The 17,481-nt window shown below is 45.3% G+C and overlaps 2 protein-coding genes and 1 long non-coding RNA gene across 4 annotated transcripts; 2 read left to right on the top strand and 1 right to left on the bottom strand.

Moving 5' to 3' along the window:
- Positions 1-8,229: 8,229 nt before the first annotated feature.
- LOC136487488 (uncharacterized) lies at positions 8,230-9,681 on the top strand. Of its 2 annotated transcripts, none has more exons than XR_010767272.1 (3): positions 8,230-8,367; positions 8,873-8,934; positions 9,564-9,681. It is a non-coding gene; the product is annotated as an uncharacterized lncRNA (long non-coding RNA). The 2 variants fall into 2 exon arrangements; XR_010767271.1 differs by having other exon boundaries at positions 9,467-9,587.
- Positions 9,545-12,058, bottom strand: LOC136487487 (peroxidase 4-like). Its single transcript, XM_066484612.1, has 4 exons — positions 11,742-12,058; positions 11,439-11,630; positions 11,197-11,362; positions 9,545-9,936 (listed from the first exon to the last, which is right to left on the bottom strand). The coding sequence occupies exons 1-4, from the start codon at positions 11,988-11,990 to the stop codon at positions 9,545-9,547; spliced, it is 999 nt and encodes a 332-aa protein (XP_066340709.1). The 5' UTR covers positions 11,991-12,058.
- A 486-nt stretch (positions 12,059-12,544) lies between these two features.
- On the top strand, positions 12,545-17,234 carry LOC136485956 (uncharacterized). Its single transcript, XM_066482746.1, has 6 exons — positions 12,545-13,435; positions 13,525-13,626; positions 13,872-14,940; positions 15,037-15,560; positions 15,714-16,480; positions 16,601-17,234. The coding sequence occupies exons 1-6, from the start codon at positions 13,265-13,267 to the stop codon at positions 17,232-17,234; spliced, it is 3,267 nt and encodes a 1,088-aa protein (XP_066338843.1). The 5' UTR covers positions 12,545-13,264.
- Positions 17,235-17,481: the final 247 nt, after the last annotated feature.

The raw sequence follows: 17,481 nt of genomic DNA, 5'->3' as shown, positions 1-17,481 counted from the left end.
CTTGCTTAAATCGGGCAAGATTAATACTGGAGTTGTAGTCAATCTCTTCTTTAGCTCTTCAAAGTTTGCCTGGCATTTATCCGACCATACATACTTAGCATTCTTTTCCAACAGAGCTATCATGGGCTTGGCTAGCTTGGAAAAACCTTCAATGAACCTTCGGTAATATCCAGCTAATCCCAAAAAGCTGCGAATCTCACTTACAGTGGTTGGTGGTTTCCAATTCAATACATCTTGCACTTTGCCTGGATCCACTGCTATTCCACCATTGGAGACTACATGACCCAGAAAAGAGACTTCCCTTAACCAAAACTCACACTTGCTCCGCTTAGCGTACAACTTATGTTCTCTAAGCTTTTGCAAGACCAACCTTATGTGTTCCGCATGTTCTTCTTCAGTCTTGGAGAATATTAGTATGTCATCTATGAATACTACCACAAATTTATCCAAAAACTCCATGAACACCTTATTCATCAGATACATGAAGTATGCAAATGCATTGGTCAATCCAAAATACATAACGGTGTACTCATATAATCCATACTGTGTAGTGAATGCTGTCTTGGGTATGTCTGAGTTTCGAATCTTAAGCTGATGATAACCAGATCGGAGATCAATCTTGGAGAACACATGAGCTCCTCTCAACTGATCAAACAAATCATCAATCCTAGGCAAAGGGTATTTATTCTTGATGGTAACCTCATTAAGTGAGCGGTAATCCACACACATCCGTTGACTACCATCCTTCTTATCCACAAAGATCACAGGTGCCCCCCACGGGGAAGAACTGGGGCGTATGAAACCTTTTTCTTGCAACTCTTTTAGTTGTTTCTTAAGCTCTTCTAATTCATTAACTCCCATTCTATATGGACGTTTAGCTATTGGTGCAGTTCCAGGTAATAATTCAATAATGAATTCAATGTCTCGGTCAGGTGGCATACCTGGCAAGTCATCGGGGAAGACATCCGGGAACTCCTCCACGACATGATCTTGTTCATTGACTTCACCATCTAGCTGGTTCACTGTGGCTGTAGGCTGAGCTTGCACTACCACTTCTACACAGATTCTATCTCCATTGAGTGATGTCACAACCATAGATTTCTCGTGACACTGAATCACTGCCCGGTGTTGTTTCATCCAATCCATTCCCAGGATAAGATCAATTCCCGCTGTTCTCAACACAATAGGCTTCACTTTGAAGTCTACCCCCCCTTAAGGAAATGCTAGTTGAGGGGCTCCAATAAGAAGTTGGCATACTACCTCCCGGGGAATTTACTAGTATGGGGTTCTTCATGGCACACAAAGGTATGCTATTCATTCTAACAAAAGCTTGGGAGATAAAAGAATGCGAAGCACTAGAATCAAAAAGTACGGTAGCAGAAATAGAGTTGACGTTGAACGTACCCAGCATGACCTCAGGCGTCTCCTGAGCTGCATCAGATGACACATAGTTCACCTTCGCAGTGTGAGGTGGTCGGGCGTTGAACTTCTGATTGCTGGTCTGGTTCTGAGGTGCTTGTTGGTTCTGCTTCTTAGGACACTGATGAGCATAGTGACCTACTTCTCCGCATCGGTAGCAGGCATTGGGATTGTTGGGTGCACCACTCTTCACAGGAGCATTGTTGGGCACTCCTTGGCGTGTTGCAGGATTGCTGGTCTGTTGCGGGGGACGCTGATTTCCAAACTGTTGCTGGTACTGAGGGCGTTGCTAGAACTGGTTCCGCTGAGGATACTGACCACGGTTTCCCTGGTGAGTTGGTCCTTGATTCCTCTACTGGAAACCTTGCTGGGGATAAGCACGTGGCCGAGTGTTGCTTCCAGAAGCTTGCCCTTGGAGCCTTCTCTTCTTAGCTTCCATCTCCTTGCGCTTATCGTCAATCACAATAGCGCGATTCACCAAAGACTGGAAGTTAGGGTAAGTATTAGACATCAGCTGGAGCTGTAGTCCATCATAGAGTCCCTTGAGGAAACGGCGTTGCTTATCCTTGTCATCCGCTACATCATTAGGAGCGTAGCGTGATAGTTGTGCAAACTTGTCCCGATACTCCGCCATAGTCATTGATCCTTGCTTGAGAGATCTGAATTCTTCCTGCTTCAGTTCCACTAGTCCATCAGGAATATAGTATGACCGGAAATTGTCCTTGAATTCCTGCCAAGTGATAGCAGGAGCATTGTTGGGATGTCCAAACTAGAATGATTCCCACCAATCCTGAGCAGCTCCTTGGAGTTGCCCGGAAGCGTACAACACCTTCTCAAGGTCGTTGCATTGTGCTATGTTCAGTTGTTTCTCCACAGCACGCAACCAATCATCTGCCTCCATAGGGTCTGAGGCATGTGTGAACACCGGTGGATGACTTTTCATAAACTCTCCACGCTTATCTCTGACCTGAACAGGCGGTGACCCTCTTGCAGGTTCATTGTCCAAGCGCTGCATCATAGCTTGCATCAGCTGCGCTTGCATTCCCAATATCTGTTCCATGGTCACAGGTAGCGGTGGTGGTGGATTTATGAGAGCATCACGCCCACGACCACGGCCTCTGCCTCTTCCTCCTCTTGCGGCCATCTGTTTTCCAACAAATATGCAAAATTTAGAGATTTTCCAATTATAGAGAGCTTACAAAAGATAAGAAACAATGCTGAGAATTTTCTGGACAAGATTCAAATTCAGCATTTCAGTAAAACTGTTATAACTCGAGTTTCAGAGATCCAACAGAGGTGCACCAAGATTCGTTAGAAAGCTTAGGACATCAGCTACAACTTTCATTTAGATCACTTTTACAGATTCTGACACACACATGGTCAAAAGTAGAGCTAAACCGAAACTGTTCTGAGTTCCAGACAGCGCAGGAACATCAACTTGTGACAGCTAGATCTCACAAACCTGAACAGCTATTAATGTGATTCCAGAGACATTTGAAAGATACAGAGGTCTAGTTATCTCCACAAAAAATTCAGAATTTTTAACATCCCAGATTTCGAGATACCAGAATAAGAACACAGGCTGCTCCAGAAATCAGCACAGCAGAGATAGGATAAAGCGAAACATCTGCATTAAGATTTCATTCTAAACTTAAAGTTCCAATCTAAGGAAGTTGTGGACATGCCCACAAACTTCCAACAATCAAGCAAATACCAAATCAACCAAGTTCACAAGACCAAACAAGACTAAATAAGTAACACTATCTAACGACGTGGTAGTCTAGATCAAGGCACCTAACACCTATGGAGCGGTGTCAATCATGGTGAAGGACCGGCGCTTCTTCTTGTAGATGGAAGGCTGCCCAAGTTGTGCTCGAAGTTCATCCACTTGCTTCTGGAGGCGTCTCTGAGCCCTCTGAGATGCACGCAGTTCTCCTTTGACTTCCTCATCCACTCCCTGCATAGCGTGGACATGCTGCACCGTTGCTTCCAGAGTTGGGTCATTCTCTGGTGGAGCCAAAACCTGCCAAACACCCTCATGATCATTTCGAGGAAGGAACCTGAAGCGATCCTCCCTTATGGCCTCAAATCGACGACCATGGTAGTGGATGTATGCGTTCTGGGCTGCATCCTCCATGCCATCCAAAGCATGGGCTCTCCTGGCAGGGCCACAGTGGACAGTCTCCACCTCATGTCCATTCTTGATATCGTTCCAAGTGGTGACCACTAGCTCTACCATCCAGAAGGTAGCCTCTAAGGGATGCTGGTACTCGGCGTAGTGGTAGCTGATGGAGGTGTGCAAGTCGGGGTAGTAGTCGTCCAGCACGTGAGTGAGGAGGGTGTGGTAGTAGGCTGTCTCTGGGGCTGGCTTGAAGTAGTACTTGCACTTCCAGCCAATCTCCTCCTCCACCACGGGAACAGCCGGGGATGGTGCAGGTGTAGGGGAAGTAGCTGTCGACTTCTCAGGTGTAGCTACAACAGGATAGACTGGCACGGCGACTGGTGTAGGAGCAGGTGTAGGCGTCGGTGTAGCCATCTCCTCGTCGTCGGAGATGATCACAATCTCCCTCTCCGCTTGTGGGGCACGCGGGGTGAACATGGCACGATAGCCGGCGGTGCTGAGGCGAGCAGTCTTCGGATTATGAGACATATATAGATTTAAAGTGAGATAGAATTAGAATCAACAATTTTAAATAATAGATTAAGGTATGAAAAGCACAAATGTTTTAATAAAATAACAATAATAAGACAGTAAGCAAGAAACCAGAGGAGCAAAGATGCTATAACGACCGTTTTTTAACTAGGCTTGCGTCCTACAGTCAACACGGCTCTGATACCAATTTGTCACACCCAATTTTAAGGATAAAATTGAATGCACAATACTCATGTGTGCCCAGGAAATAGTCACACACACAAGTCGACAAATCATATAAAGTATCATCACGGTGTCTCTTACATCAGATCCATAATACAACTTAGTCTTACATCACACAGCGGAAAATAAAAGATAATAAACTCTCGTGGGCTTCATCACAGGGAAGGTCAACTGGTTGACCACAAGCCTAAAAATCCTCGGGGAATTCCTCATACCCGTTGTCATCTGTTACCCATCCGAGATTTTTATCCAAATAAAAAAAATAAACAAGTGTAAGTACATTCCGTACTTAACAAGCTAACATGGGGTTATGAAGCTCAAAAAGGGTTGACTCTGGTTTACTGCAGTTAGCATTTTTAGTACGACAAGCTTTTATTATCAGATATTATCAAATTATGCTTAAGCTCCCATTTAAACCCATAAGAACATATATCAAGGTCAAGTGTACCATATATCATCATAGAACAACTTAAATGATCATCATCAAGTATCCAGTTATTCTGTGAGTTTTCCGGGCCGCTCGTGACCGTGAGCACGGCTGTTATAACAGTTTGTTACCCTCTGCAGAGGTGGTGCACATTCACCGCGAGTCGTGATTCCCATATGCCCGGGTTAATTACTCCCATGTCACTGCCAAGGTGAGCGGGCAGGGTACACTATGAAGCCATTTCATAGGTTTCGCTAACAAGTTAGGGCCGCTAGGTTTCCTTGGCAGGCAGATGTAGGAACCCCCCTTTCCTATGGCACATATCCATCGCGGCTATACTCATAGGAACAGAGGCAGCCCTATACCCAACGTGGCAAGCCCCATTTACGCCAAAAAGGTAACCTCTAACTAGCTAGAAAAGATCCTATTACTGAGCTAAAGTCAGAGCCATATGACTCTCTCGGTTGCACTGTCAGTCCCAGCTTTTGCCGACAGATAAGTCCTTATGGAGGGCTGGGAGCAACATGAACAAAGGTCATTTGCACTTTCGCCCTATGGAACAGTTGTTATAAATCATGTTAAACTCTTTGTTCCATAGAATCATTCATCATCATGTATATCAAGTTCAGTTAGAGCACTAGCAATCTACCCATATGTATTTAACCCATAGGAGACAAGGAACAGGATAAACAATCACTAGGATGTCCTTACGGGTATCAAAATTAGACACATGCAAATGAGTAATTGATTAAAGTGAAATAGGACATCAAGGTAGGCCCATGCTATACTTGCCTTGGTTCATAAACCCGTGCTGGTCCTGCTGGTCGTCGAAGAGTTCTTGGTCTCCAACGTTTTCCTCACCGTCTGAACGCGACCAACACGGCAACATACAACATTCCAAAAGCATTCATGCAAAGCAAACATTCCTATCATTAGAACAGTACACCAACAGTATTGAAAACAAGATAAAATGTTTGTAAAAATAATCTACGTCTCGCTACGATCACGTCAACGCGAAGTTCACGAAAAACGGAGCTAAAATGCGAAAGTTATGATTTAAACGGGTTTTCCTATAGCAATATATTTAATTAAATCTAACCATGAATTTAAAAAGTTCCAAACTTGACTAACAGTGGTTCTAACATGTAGGTTATGGAATTACGAAGCTAACACGATTTGAATGGATCAATTCGGAGCTAAAACGACAATTTTATAAGCAAAACAGTTCAAATGGCATTTCTGTGAATACTGAAAACGTATTTTTGACTTAAGCCGTGAAGTTTACGCTTTCCAAACGAGATTGCGCATTCGGGGAACTACGCCTTGGACTGCGGGTTAGGACTTAGAAAAGTTCAGGGTCTCTTTTGCAAATCAGCCACGCGAAGGGGTATCGGATGTTCTCGGCCGTTGGATTTAAAATGAACGGATCGGATTTGATCAGAGGAGGGAGAGATGAAGGTGGCCGGCCGGAACAGTGACGCCGGCGGTGAGGCACCATTACCGGTGGCATGGAGGTCTCGGGCGCGCGCGGTTAGGGGGCTAGGGTTCACCAAATGAAAAACCGAGAGCACCGGGGTATGCGGGGGAAGAAGGGGGTCTCGGCCATGCCGATACGGTGACCGGAAAACGCGGATAGCGCGGTGGCCGCCATGGCCGGCGGCCAAGGCTTGCGGAGCTCGCGGCCAGGGCATCTAGAAGCCAAGAAAAATGAAACAAGCGGTACCGGGAGATAGAGGGAGGCCAGGGGATTCTCACCGAGGGGAAGAAAGAGGACGGGGAAGCTCGGCGGTGGCGGTCCGTGCGAAGGTGTAGTCGGCGGACCTCGGTGCTGCTGCTGCGGTGGTTCCCGAGCACGGCGAGCGCGAGAGAGAGCGGGGCACAGCAGGGGCGCGGGGAGGGGGGGGGAAGGCTCGGCTGCTATTTAACAGGGCCGAGGAGCGGGGGGGACGCTCCCACGACGCCCGTCGTGGGCGGCGGTTGCTGCAGCGCCGGGCGCGGGCGGTTGCCAAGCCGCGCGGGGAAGGGGATGGCGCCGACAAGTGGGGCCAGGCGGTCAGCGGCTGCGGGCAAGAGGAAGGCGCGGCGGCTGGGCTGGCTGCGGTGCTGGGCCGACGCCTTGCGGGCCGCGCGAGGCTGGGCGCGGGCGGAGGGAGGAAACAGCGCAGCTGGGCCGGCGCGGAGGAATGGGCCAGCAGGCCGAAGGAGCTGGGCCACGGGCCAAAAATCAATAAGGGAGGGAAAAATGGATTCTTCTTTTTTTTCTTTTTCTACACTTTTCCAAATCCATTTTTAAATTCAAATTTTAATTCTTTTTGAAATCTTTAACAAATTCCAAGCATTCACAAAATGATATGCAGCAGCATGTATGCATCAAAAAGTTTCTAACCTTATTTTTAAATTTTAATTCCATAAAATTTATTATTTCCCTATCTTTTAATGCACACACATTTGCTTAAATAAATCATATTTACTAATTTTAAAAGAATGCAAATTTTAGGATGTTACAAATGGTCATGACACTCGGCAAAGTCACTATCTGGGAACATGCTTTGCCGAGTGCAAAGGCCATTGCACTCGGCAAACATCATAGCTTTGCTGAGTGCCACGGTCCAGGCACTCGGCAAAGGTCTCCTGTTTGCCGAGTGTCCTTGCCGAGTGTCTTGCCGGTGGCACTCGACACAGTGGCCACCTTTGCCGAGTGTCTGAGTCAACGGCGCTCGGCAAAGCGGCGACCGTTGCCGAGTACTTGACCTTGACACTCGGCAAGCCGCTGTCACGGTGGCGCTCGCCGTCACGGCGACTTTTCTTTGCCGAGTGTCAGATTAGCACTCGGTAAAGGCTTTGCCGAGTGTCCGATAAAGTGCACTCGGCAAAGAGGTCTTTACCGATAAACTGTTTACCGAACGCTCTTTGTCGAATGTAACACTCAGCAAAACTTTTGCCGAGTGTATATCGGCCTCAGGCACTCGGCAAAGAAGCTGAATCCGGTAGTGAGTGTTAGCTTATAAAGCATTGTGTTCTTCATGCTATTGCAGATATTTTATGATGAATCTAATAGTATTTATTTGGTCAAACTTCAAGCTTTTTGACTCGAACAGCTAGAATTTCATCTTTTTTTAGAACGGAGGTAATATGTGCTTAATCTTAGCATTACCATATTTAGTTATAAAACCATGTCAGTAAAATATAGATTCGCTTTTGTTCTTAAGTCAGTGGAGGGTGCCTGATCTTCTAGTTCACTGAATTATGACATGATTGGGATTCAGATTCAGTGACTTCTTCTGTCAAGGCATACCGTGACTTTCCTTTCATCACCCACGTCCAAGTCCAATTCCGATCCAAGGACCCATAGCGATGATATTGAGAGGAGGCAGGCGAGAGCAGAGGGTCCATCATCCGTGGCCATTCACGGGCTCTCCCGCAATGTGCGTGTGCCGCGCCGCCGGGAGGACCTAAAGGAGGGAGGGAGATAGGTCGGGGCCGCCGGCTGCCGCCAAATCGCAGGAGGGCCGGAGTGGCCACTGCTGGGATGTGGTCATGGTCAAGGAAGGGGCTGCAGGGCAACGACTGCACCGAGACGCTGTCGGGCTGCCACCGCCAGACACTGCAACGACACCGTCAAGGAGAAGCAGACACTCTGTTCCTGGTAAGTTGCATCCCCTTGGAAACACACTTTGCGGCTTCTAATCAAATACTGGCTTCTGAACCAAATACTCCTGAATATAGTGGTACTTTGAGTTTAGTTGGGGTCATCAGGTCAGGTCAGGTAGAAATCCTGTATAGTAGCCTTGTCAAGAGTGTCACACTTGCTTCTCTGAGAACTCCTGTTGCATGTTCGCCATCTCAGAAATAATTACTCTCCAGCTGCAGCATGTCCTCGTCCATTTTCTACGAGTGGTAGAGCTATTGGACTCGCTTTCCGTTTCCGTGCCTCCACCCCTTTTCAGGTAGTTTGATGCATCGCTATTCTTCCTGTTTTGATCGCAAATGAGCCTGAAACTTCCATGGATTGGTTGAAAAAATCATTAATAGTGGCATACATAGGAGTTGTGCGAAAGGATGGAGAAGAAATTCTGAAATTTAGTAAAATTGTTTTTGCATGCTACCACAAGTGCACACCAGGCGAAATGTGACTATTTTGCTCTTTTCAGGGAGCCTTTCGCCTTTCGGGAGCACGTTGTCTATGACTGAACCCCAGAAACATATTTCCTGAGTAAGCCATTCTGTGTATCTATTTTTCTAAATGCTCTTGGAGTCTGTCTATTTCGGTGTTTCCATGATTAATTTGACCTATTAATTGATCTATACTGCTATTATTTCGCGTGTTGTTGTAATGAGTTCCAAATAATATAGGCTTGCCAATCAAACTGGATTGCTTTCTCTTGTACTTTCACCTATTGATCTATACTGCTATTATTTAGCTTGCTGTTAGTTTAACAGTTTATGCCAAACCCCATAAATATGTTAGTTTTAACAGTTCATTCTTTTGACTTTGAATACTTCACAGCATTTATTTATCATGCAAAAGCATATATGTATAATAATAAACTCAAGAAAAAGGTTGTGTAAAGAACAAATGGTGGATTACTTATTTAAATGAACAACATCTCAACACCTTGGTACAACATGATGATCTCACAATTTTGTGAAAGTAGACATATTACAAATTAACTTAAGGACATTACACTGAAAACCCTTGCTACTAGATAGTTTGCACCGCCTCTTATTAGTTAACCCTTCTGCAGTTCTTCCTGATGTGCCCATTGGAGCGGGTTAATGGTGTGATGTCACCCATCTTTATCATGCCCGTCACAACCCTCTTATTAGTTAACCCTTCTGCAGTTCTTCCTGATCTGCCCATTGGAGCCGGTTAACGGTGTGATGTCACCCATCTTTATCATGCCCGTCACAAAATCTGAGAAGAATGTGCTCTGGCTACTAGTGTATGATTGAACTTGCGCATCGGTGGCTCCACCATTGAAGAGCTCCTGGTCGGAGTGTAGAAGCCCCTTCTTGCAGACAAGGTTCTTGTAGTAGTTGTTCTCAAAGACGGTTGGGGTTTGAAGGTCCAGAGGCGCCAAATTGTTGTCACCTGAACCTGAGGTTCTAGGGCAGCCTGATTGCCTTGTTCTTGCGAAGGTGCCATCGATGTTAGTGTCATTGTATACGTGGGCTCTGAAGTTGGTGCAACGTGCTTGGCCAATGGTGTGAGCTCCTGGCAAAAGAGGCATTACACAAACAAAAATGCTTAATGACTTAGATTACTATATAGAGAGAACCCTGCATGATCGAAAGTAAAAAAAAATAAAAAAATAAAAAAAAACTAGACCGGTGGGGGAAGAACCGCCCCCACGGCTTTCAAGTAGAAAGAGGGATCAACAATCCCGGCCCAGAAAACCCCTCAAACCCTAGCCCATGCCCGAGGGCAGAACTGAGTGCCAGCAGATCAATCACAGGCCGGCGCGGGTACACCGTTGCCTGGACGCAACCGCACAGCGAGGGGGATTTTTTAGGTGGGTACCGGAAATTCTGCCCCCACCGGGGCTCGAACTCCGGTCGGCCGGCTTAAGGCCCTAAGCCTCCTCGCCTGGCCAGTTGAGCCGAAAGCTCGCCCCTGCATGATCGAAAGTTACAAATGGGGTGGTGGATAAAATGAATTATTTACCGCTTAAGTTAGCACATAAACTTTTGGAAGCACCTTCTTTTTTTTTTGAAAAAAAAACATACAGGCTGTTCTTGATTGTCTAAATTTGTAAAAGAGAATCTGATTCTAGCAACGAAGTTAAACAAAAGGAACCACTTGTATGGTTTGTACCAAACTTGTATCATGGAATGTGTATAATGTGCAAGTACTTTATACATATGCTTTAGTATTTCGTCGAATTAAGATATTAGGTGGAAGACTGATCTTTCAGCCATCGAAAGTTCACTAAAGTTGCTATCTAGTTAGAGGCAGGATTAGCAAAAAGTTAAAGCTTTGGGCAAAGAATTTTCTACAAGAAACCCCTGCCGACAATATATATGTCGTAATGTCTCCTCTTTTACCATTTTTTTTGTAACTGCGCAGATATAACTGTCTTGGCCCAACTTTCATATGACAAAATTTTAAAATATATATATTTGTCTAGTAGTAGTATGAACACACATGGGCCAACACTAATTATTTGTGTAGTCTTTCTAACTAACTGCCAAATTAAGCTATTCATGCGTGTCACAGTTTGATATGTAACGACGAAGAGAGTTAAGCTTCCAAGTCAAAACGGAACTAGTATCAAATTCAGGTGGTGATAGTACATATATATACCAGCTGCATCTTCCACCTAACAAAGCTACATTATTTAGTAATAGAGTGTACGTGGAAAGCGTGTTGCTATTTCTTATATATATATATGCCTCCTTGGAATACAATTCCATATATATATTCGCGTTTGAGAAACAATATTTTTTGGAAAACATGAGAATATTACACACGCACCAGCGAGCGCGACCATGTCCTTTTGGGAGAGGCCTTGCGCGGCGAAGAGCGACGTGAGGTTGGCGAGGCCGGACGTCGGCGGCGGGATGTTGTTGTTGGCGCCGCTGAAGCTCGCCGTCGTGGAGTCGCGCCGCCCGACCTTCACGTCCCAGTTCGGACCACCCAGCTGCAATCAGCGTCGGCATCCATCAGTTCACACAGTATCGATCAGTTGAGACTTGAGAGGTGCAAGCACTACTCACGATGACGACGCTGTCCCTGGCGGCGATGGCGAGGATGTCGGCGCAGGAGACGACGCCAGGGCACACCTTCTCGACGGCGGACTTGACAGCGTCGATGACCTCGAACCCTCTCACTGAGCCGTTGTTGGGTGTCGCCATCTTCTCGCCCTGGAAGCTGGCCGTGTCATCCAGCAGCAGCGACGCGTCGCAGCCCTACATGCACGGTGACCAAATTATGTTAGTCATGCACGCATGCATGTCCAACAGTTGATATGATTAGATGCATGGTGGAGTGGTGCATGGCGGATGGCGGTGGTATCGTACTTGGACGAAGCAGTCGTGGAAGAAGAGGCGGACGATGGAGGCGCCCATGCGCTGCTCGCTGGCGATGGCGGACTTCATCACCGACTTGACGGCGTCGTACACGCCGGGGCACGAGGAGTAGTAGAAGCTGGTGGACAGCTGCGCCGACGAGGTGCCGGCCGCCATCAGCACGAGCAGCAACAGCAGGGCGATGCCGCCGCCGCAGCTGCTGCTGCGTCTTGCAGGTGATGCTGATGGAGCCATGATCATTATCTGATCTGATGTGCTAGTAGCAGAGAGACACCAAGTGCTGCTGCTGCAGTGCGTGTTGCCTGTGGAATGTGGATGGCTAGCTGGGGAGCATGCATGGATATTTATAGCCCAAGCAAGCAAGCCCTGGGCAGCAGCTGGTTTGGTTTTGTAGCATCAGCAACTTGTATGTATAACACTGAAGCTAGCAGCAGTCACTACTAGAGAACAGACTTTAGAACGATGTCCCAATTTAGCATTAGCCTCGGCATTTTTTGCCCCCGGGACTAAAGGACCCTTTAGTCCCGGTTGGGAATACCAACCGGGACTAAAGGTCCCTGCCCAACGGTCGTCCGCGGGGCAGGGATCTTTAGTCCCGGCTGGTATTACCAACCGGGACTAAAGGTTTACCTTTAGTCCCGGTTGGTAATACCAGCCGGGACTAAAGCTTTTAGTCCCGGTTTGGGTTATGCCCCGGGAATAAAGATTAATATTTAGTCCCGGTTTGGACCCCTAACCGGGACTAATTATCCCGGCCTATAATTCTGCTCAATTCTTCCTCCCCGAGCCCGAGCCATTCCATTATTCAAACTCACTGCCTCTGTTCTTCAGCTTGCTGTTGTTCTTGCACTCTCCCCCTCCATTGGTGTTGCTCTTCGATTTTGGAGGTAACAAACTTAATCCTCTTATGTTTTATCAGTAGCTTATCTCATTTTGCGATGTAGATGCATGTGTAACTTTATATGTTGGACTTTATTATGATTTTATATGTCATTTTTAGCTCAAAATCACATGATGATTTGCATATATGTTTGGATAAACAAAAGTTAAATTAGTTCATCAAAATCACGCCTCGCTCGTCCTCGCTGGAGCACGCGCCATTCTCGTCCCCGGTGGCTTACGTGATCTTAGAATTAATTTTTCCATGAAATGAAAAACTTAGAAAATTGTTAGAAAATTGTAGAAAATCCGCACTAGTTGAACTTGCGGACCGTGTTCATGTCGGCGAGCATGTTCTCTGCCGAGCGGTAACGGACGTCAAGGAGGAGCTTTGATTCTACGAGGGAGAGCGGCAACGGTCGTGGAAGACCGTGTTCCCTTTCTCGTAGAATCGGAGCTCTTCCTTGGCCAAGTACGGTGCCGTCCGGTGGAGAAATGCTCGTCGAGATGATCACGTAAGCAAGGTCAACTAGTACGGATGGTTATTTATTGAAACATGTTTTTGAGCTATAATTTGATGAATATTTGAAAATATGAAATTTACACTAGTTTGCAAAAATAAGTATAGAAAGTAGATGACAACTGTTACTGGATCCTCGGCCTCTCGTTCGGTTGCGAAACGACTGAGGCCAGAACTCCCTCTCATTATCTGCGGCAAGTGTAAGCAGAAGATTGTGATGGAGTACCGAGTCAAGAGACAGGGACCCAACAAGGGTCGTGTTTTCTACAAGTGCCCAGATCGCGATGTGAGTTTCTTACGCATTTTATAATTATGGCTAATTGACCTGCTTTTCTTGAATATTTTTGACTAGATATTTTTTGGCTTTAATTTCAGTGGGAGGGCAATGGATGCGATGGTTGGTACTGGGAGGAAGATTATGCTACATACGTGCAGAATTTGGGTGCGCTTGAGGTAGCGGATGCTGCTGATGAGGCAGTGAGCCAGCAGGAGAAGCTTATTGATATTCAACAGAAGAATGATTTGTCTGTTTTAGTTGCGTACGATCACAAAATAATTATGTTACTGAAGTGCATTGTAGTTTTAGTTTGTTTAATGATAGTTGGGATTGCTTACGTTGTAGCCAGGCTTAGTTAATTAATCAACCGTGTGTGTGTCATTTATGTTGTGTAATAAAATACTTAATTATGTTCAAGGTTTTCATAATTTGTCGTGTAATACAGATTATGTCACGCCATTGGATGTACAATGCCGATCGTCGCTCCCAAGACTTTATAGAGGGCTTGCACTATTTCTTAGGTGTGGCCGAGGCAAATAAGCGGGATGGTTTCATATGCTGTCCATGTGCCCTATGTAAGAATTTAAAGGAATATTCAAGCTCAATGAGTCTTCATTCACATTTGCTTAAGTCAGGTTTCATGTCAAACTATATATGTTGGACTAAGCATGGAGAAAGCGGGGTCATGATGGAAGAAGGTGAAGGAGAAGATTTAGACATTGATGACATTATTGCTCAGTATGGTGCCTTTGATGATACTACAATGGGGGGAGATGAAGAAGAGGTAGCGGTAGAAGATGATCTCGGTGATGCTCTTGGCGATGCCATTCGTGATGCACAACAAGAATGGGAAAGTGAAAAAGAGAAAGTTAAGTTGGAGCGCATGCTTGAGGATCATAGGAAGTTGCTATACCCGATGGCCGAAGAGGGGCAAAAAAAGCTGGGTACAACACTGGAATTGCTACAGTGGAAGGCAAAGAATGGTATATCCGATAAGGCATTTGGGAATTTATTAAACCTCATAAAGAAGATGCTTCCGAAGCCAAATGAATTGCCCACCACTACGTACGAAGCAAAAAAGGTTGTCTGCCCTTTGGGATTAAAAATCCAGAAGATACATGCATGTCCTAATGACTGTATCCTCTACCATGGCAATGAATACGAGAATTTGGATGAATGCCCGGTATGTAAAGCATCGCGGTATAAGATCAGGCGCGATGATCCTGGTGACGTCGAGGGTGAACAACGTCCTAGAAAGAAAATCCCTGCCAAGGTTATGTGGTATGCTCCTATAATACCACGCTTAAAACGTTTGTTCAGAAATAAAGACCACGCAAAGTTGTTGCGGTGGTATAAAGAAGACCGTAAGGTAGACAATATGCTGAGACACCCAGCTGATGGGTCCCAGTGGAGAGCGATAGATAGAGAATTTTCAGAGTTTGCAAATGAGGTTAGAAACTTAAGGTTCGCCTTAAGTACAGATGGTATGAATCCTTTTGGACAGCAGAGCACTAGTCATAGCACTTGGCCAGTTACTCTATGTATCTACAACCTTCCTCCATGGTTATGCATGAAGCGGAAGTTCATTATGATGCCGATCCTCATCCAAGGTCCGAGGCAACCTGGCAACGATATTGATGTATATCTGAAGCCATTAGTTGAAGAACTTCTAGTTTTATGGAACAAACCAGGTGTACGTGTCTGGGATGAGTACAAACAAGAACACTTTGACCTGCGAGCAATGTTGTTCGTAACCATCAATGATTGGCCTGCTTTAAGTAATCTTTCAGGTCAGACAAACAAAGGATATAATGCATGCACACATTGTTTTGATGACCTTGACAGTATATATTTGAAAAGATGTCGAAAGGTCGTGTACCTTGGCCATCGTCGATTCCTTCCTTTGAACCACCAAGTAAGAAAGAAAGGGAAGCATTTTAAAGGTAAGCCAGACCACCGGAAGAAGCCTCATAACCGAACCGGGGAAGATGTACTCGCAATGGTCAAGGATGTGAAAGTAGTATTTGGAAAGGGACAAGGCAGTGAATCTGTTCCCAAAGATGCTAATGGACATGCACCCATGTGGAAGAAGAAGTCCATCTTTTGGGAGCTACCCTATTGGCAAGTCCTAGAGGTCCGCAACGCAATCGACGTGATGCACCTGACAAAGAATCTTTGTGTGAACCTGTTAGGATTCATGGGTGTGTACGGGAAGCCAAAGGATTCACTTGAAGCACGCCAGGACTTGCAGTGCATGAAAGAACGAGACAACCTTCATCCAGAGAAGACAGGTGATGGACGTCATTACTTAAGTCCTGCTAGCTACACGCTTAGCAAAGAAGAGAGGGACAGCATGTTCGAATGTCTAAGCAGCATCAAGGTCCCATCGGGATTCTCCTCCAATATAAAGGGTATAATAAATGTGCCAGATAAAAAATTCCTAAACTTAAAGTCCCACGACTGCCACGTGCTTATGACGCAATTGCTTCCAGTTGCTTTAAGAGGAATTCTACCTCCACATGTACGTCTAGCCACCGTGAAGCTATGTGCATTTCTCAATGCAATTTCTCAGAAGGCAATCAATCCAGTGGAACTAGCTACTCTACAGAACGATGTGGTTCAATGTCTTGTCAGCTTTGAGTTGGTGTTCCCTCCATCCTTCTTTAATATCATGACACACATCCTAGTTCATTTGGTGAAGGAGATTAGTATTCTTGGACCTGTGTTCTTACATAACATGTTCCCCTTCGAGAGGTTTATGGGAGTCTTGAAGAAATATGTGAAAGTCCGTTCTAAGCCTGAAGGAAGCATCGCCCAGGGCTATGGAACAGAGGAGGTCATTGAGTTCTGTGTTGACTTTATTCCTGACATTGCTCCGATTGGCGTTCCCGAATCACGACATGAGGGGAGACTCAGTGGTAAAGGAACTTTAGGGAAGAAAACATATATTGGCATGGAAGACGATTATTTCAATAAAGCACACTACACAGTTCTTCAGAACTCGTCATTGGTGCATCCGTACATCGAGATACATAAGGAGTTCTTACGATCCAAGTTTCCAGGGAAGACTGAAGCTTGGATTAGGCGTCAGCACATGAAAAGTTTCAGTGGTTGGTTGCGAAAAGAATGTCAAGGCGATGACAATATTGATGAGCAACTGTATTTGTTGGCTAGGCAGCCATCGTGGCATATCCTCACGTACCAAGGGTATGAGATAAATGGGAATACATTTTACACAGTTGCCCAAGATAAAAGGAGCACCAATCAAAATAGTGGTGTTCGCATAGATGGCACAGATCCAAATGGGAATATACAAACATATTATGGCCGCATAGAAGAGATATGGGAACTAGACTACGCACCTAATTTTAAAGTCCCTTTGTTCCGGTGCCAATGGGTGAAGCTGACCGGAGGAGGGGTAACAGTCGACAAAGAGTATGGAATGACAACAGTGGACCTCAACAATATTGGATACAAAGAGGAACCATTCGTCCTTGCTGCCGATGTGAGTCAGGTGTTCTATGTGAAAGACATGTCTACAAAATCAAAGAGAGGAAAAAACGAAGACATCAACTCAATGATCAATGAGCCAAAGCGCCACATAATTCTTTCTGGGAAAATAAATATAGTAGGAATTGAAGACAAGTCAGACATGTCCGAAGATTACGAAAGAAATGTCCGAATTCCACCCTTCATAGTGAAGAAAGATCCAAGCATCATGTTAAATGATGAAGACACTCCATGGTTACGACAAGATCATAACCAAGGGTCATACGTCAAGAAGAAATTCACTGTTGTGCCCGCATGATACAACGATGCATGTTTAATATATTATGTTTTAGAGACGGATATTATGTAATATGTTTTCGGAACCCTAGATTGTCTAAAATTGAAAAGTTTTGAATACCAAGTTTGTTCATATCATCAATATCTACAATCCTTATATAGACCATTTTTTCATTTGAGAAAGCTTGAATAAAATGTAGTTCAATTTTCACAAGTGTGTGACATAGTTTTAGAAAGTCTATAAGAGATAAGGAAAATTGTGACTAGTG

This window comes from Miscanthus floridulus, chromosome 10, assembly GCF_019320115.1.
Source record: "Miscanthus floridulus cultivar M001 chromosome 10, ASM1932011v1, whole genome shotgun sequence".
Taxonomy (NCBI): Eukaryota; Viridiplantae; Streptophyta; class Magnoliopsida; order Poales; family Poaceae; genus Miscanthus; species Miscanthus floridulus.
Note: the sequence above shows the minus strand (reverse complement) of the source record. Positions and strands in the feature narration are given on the sequence as shown.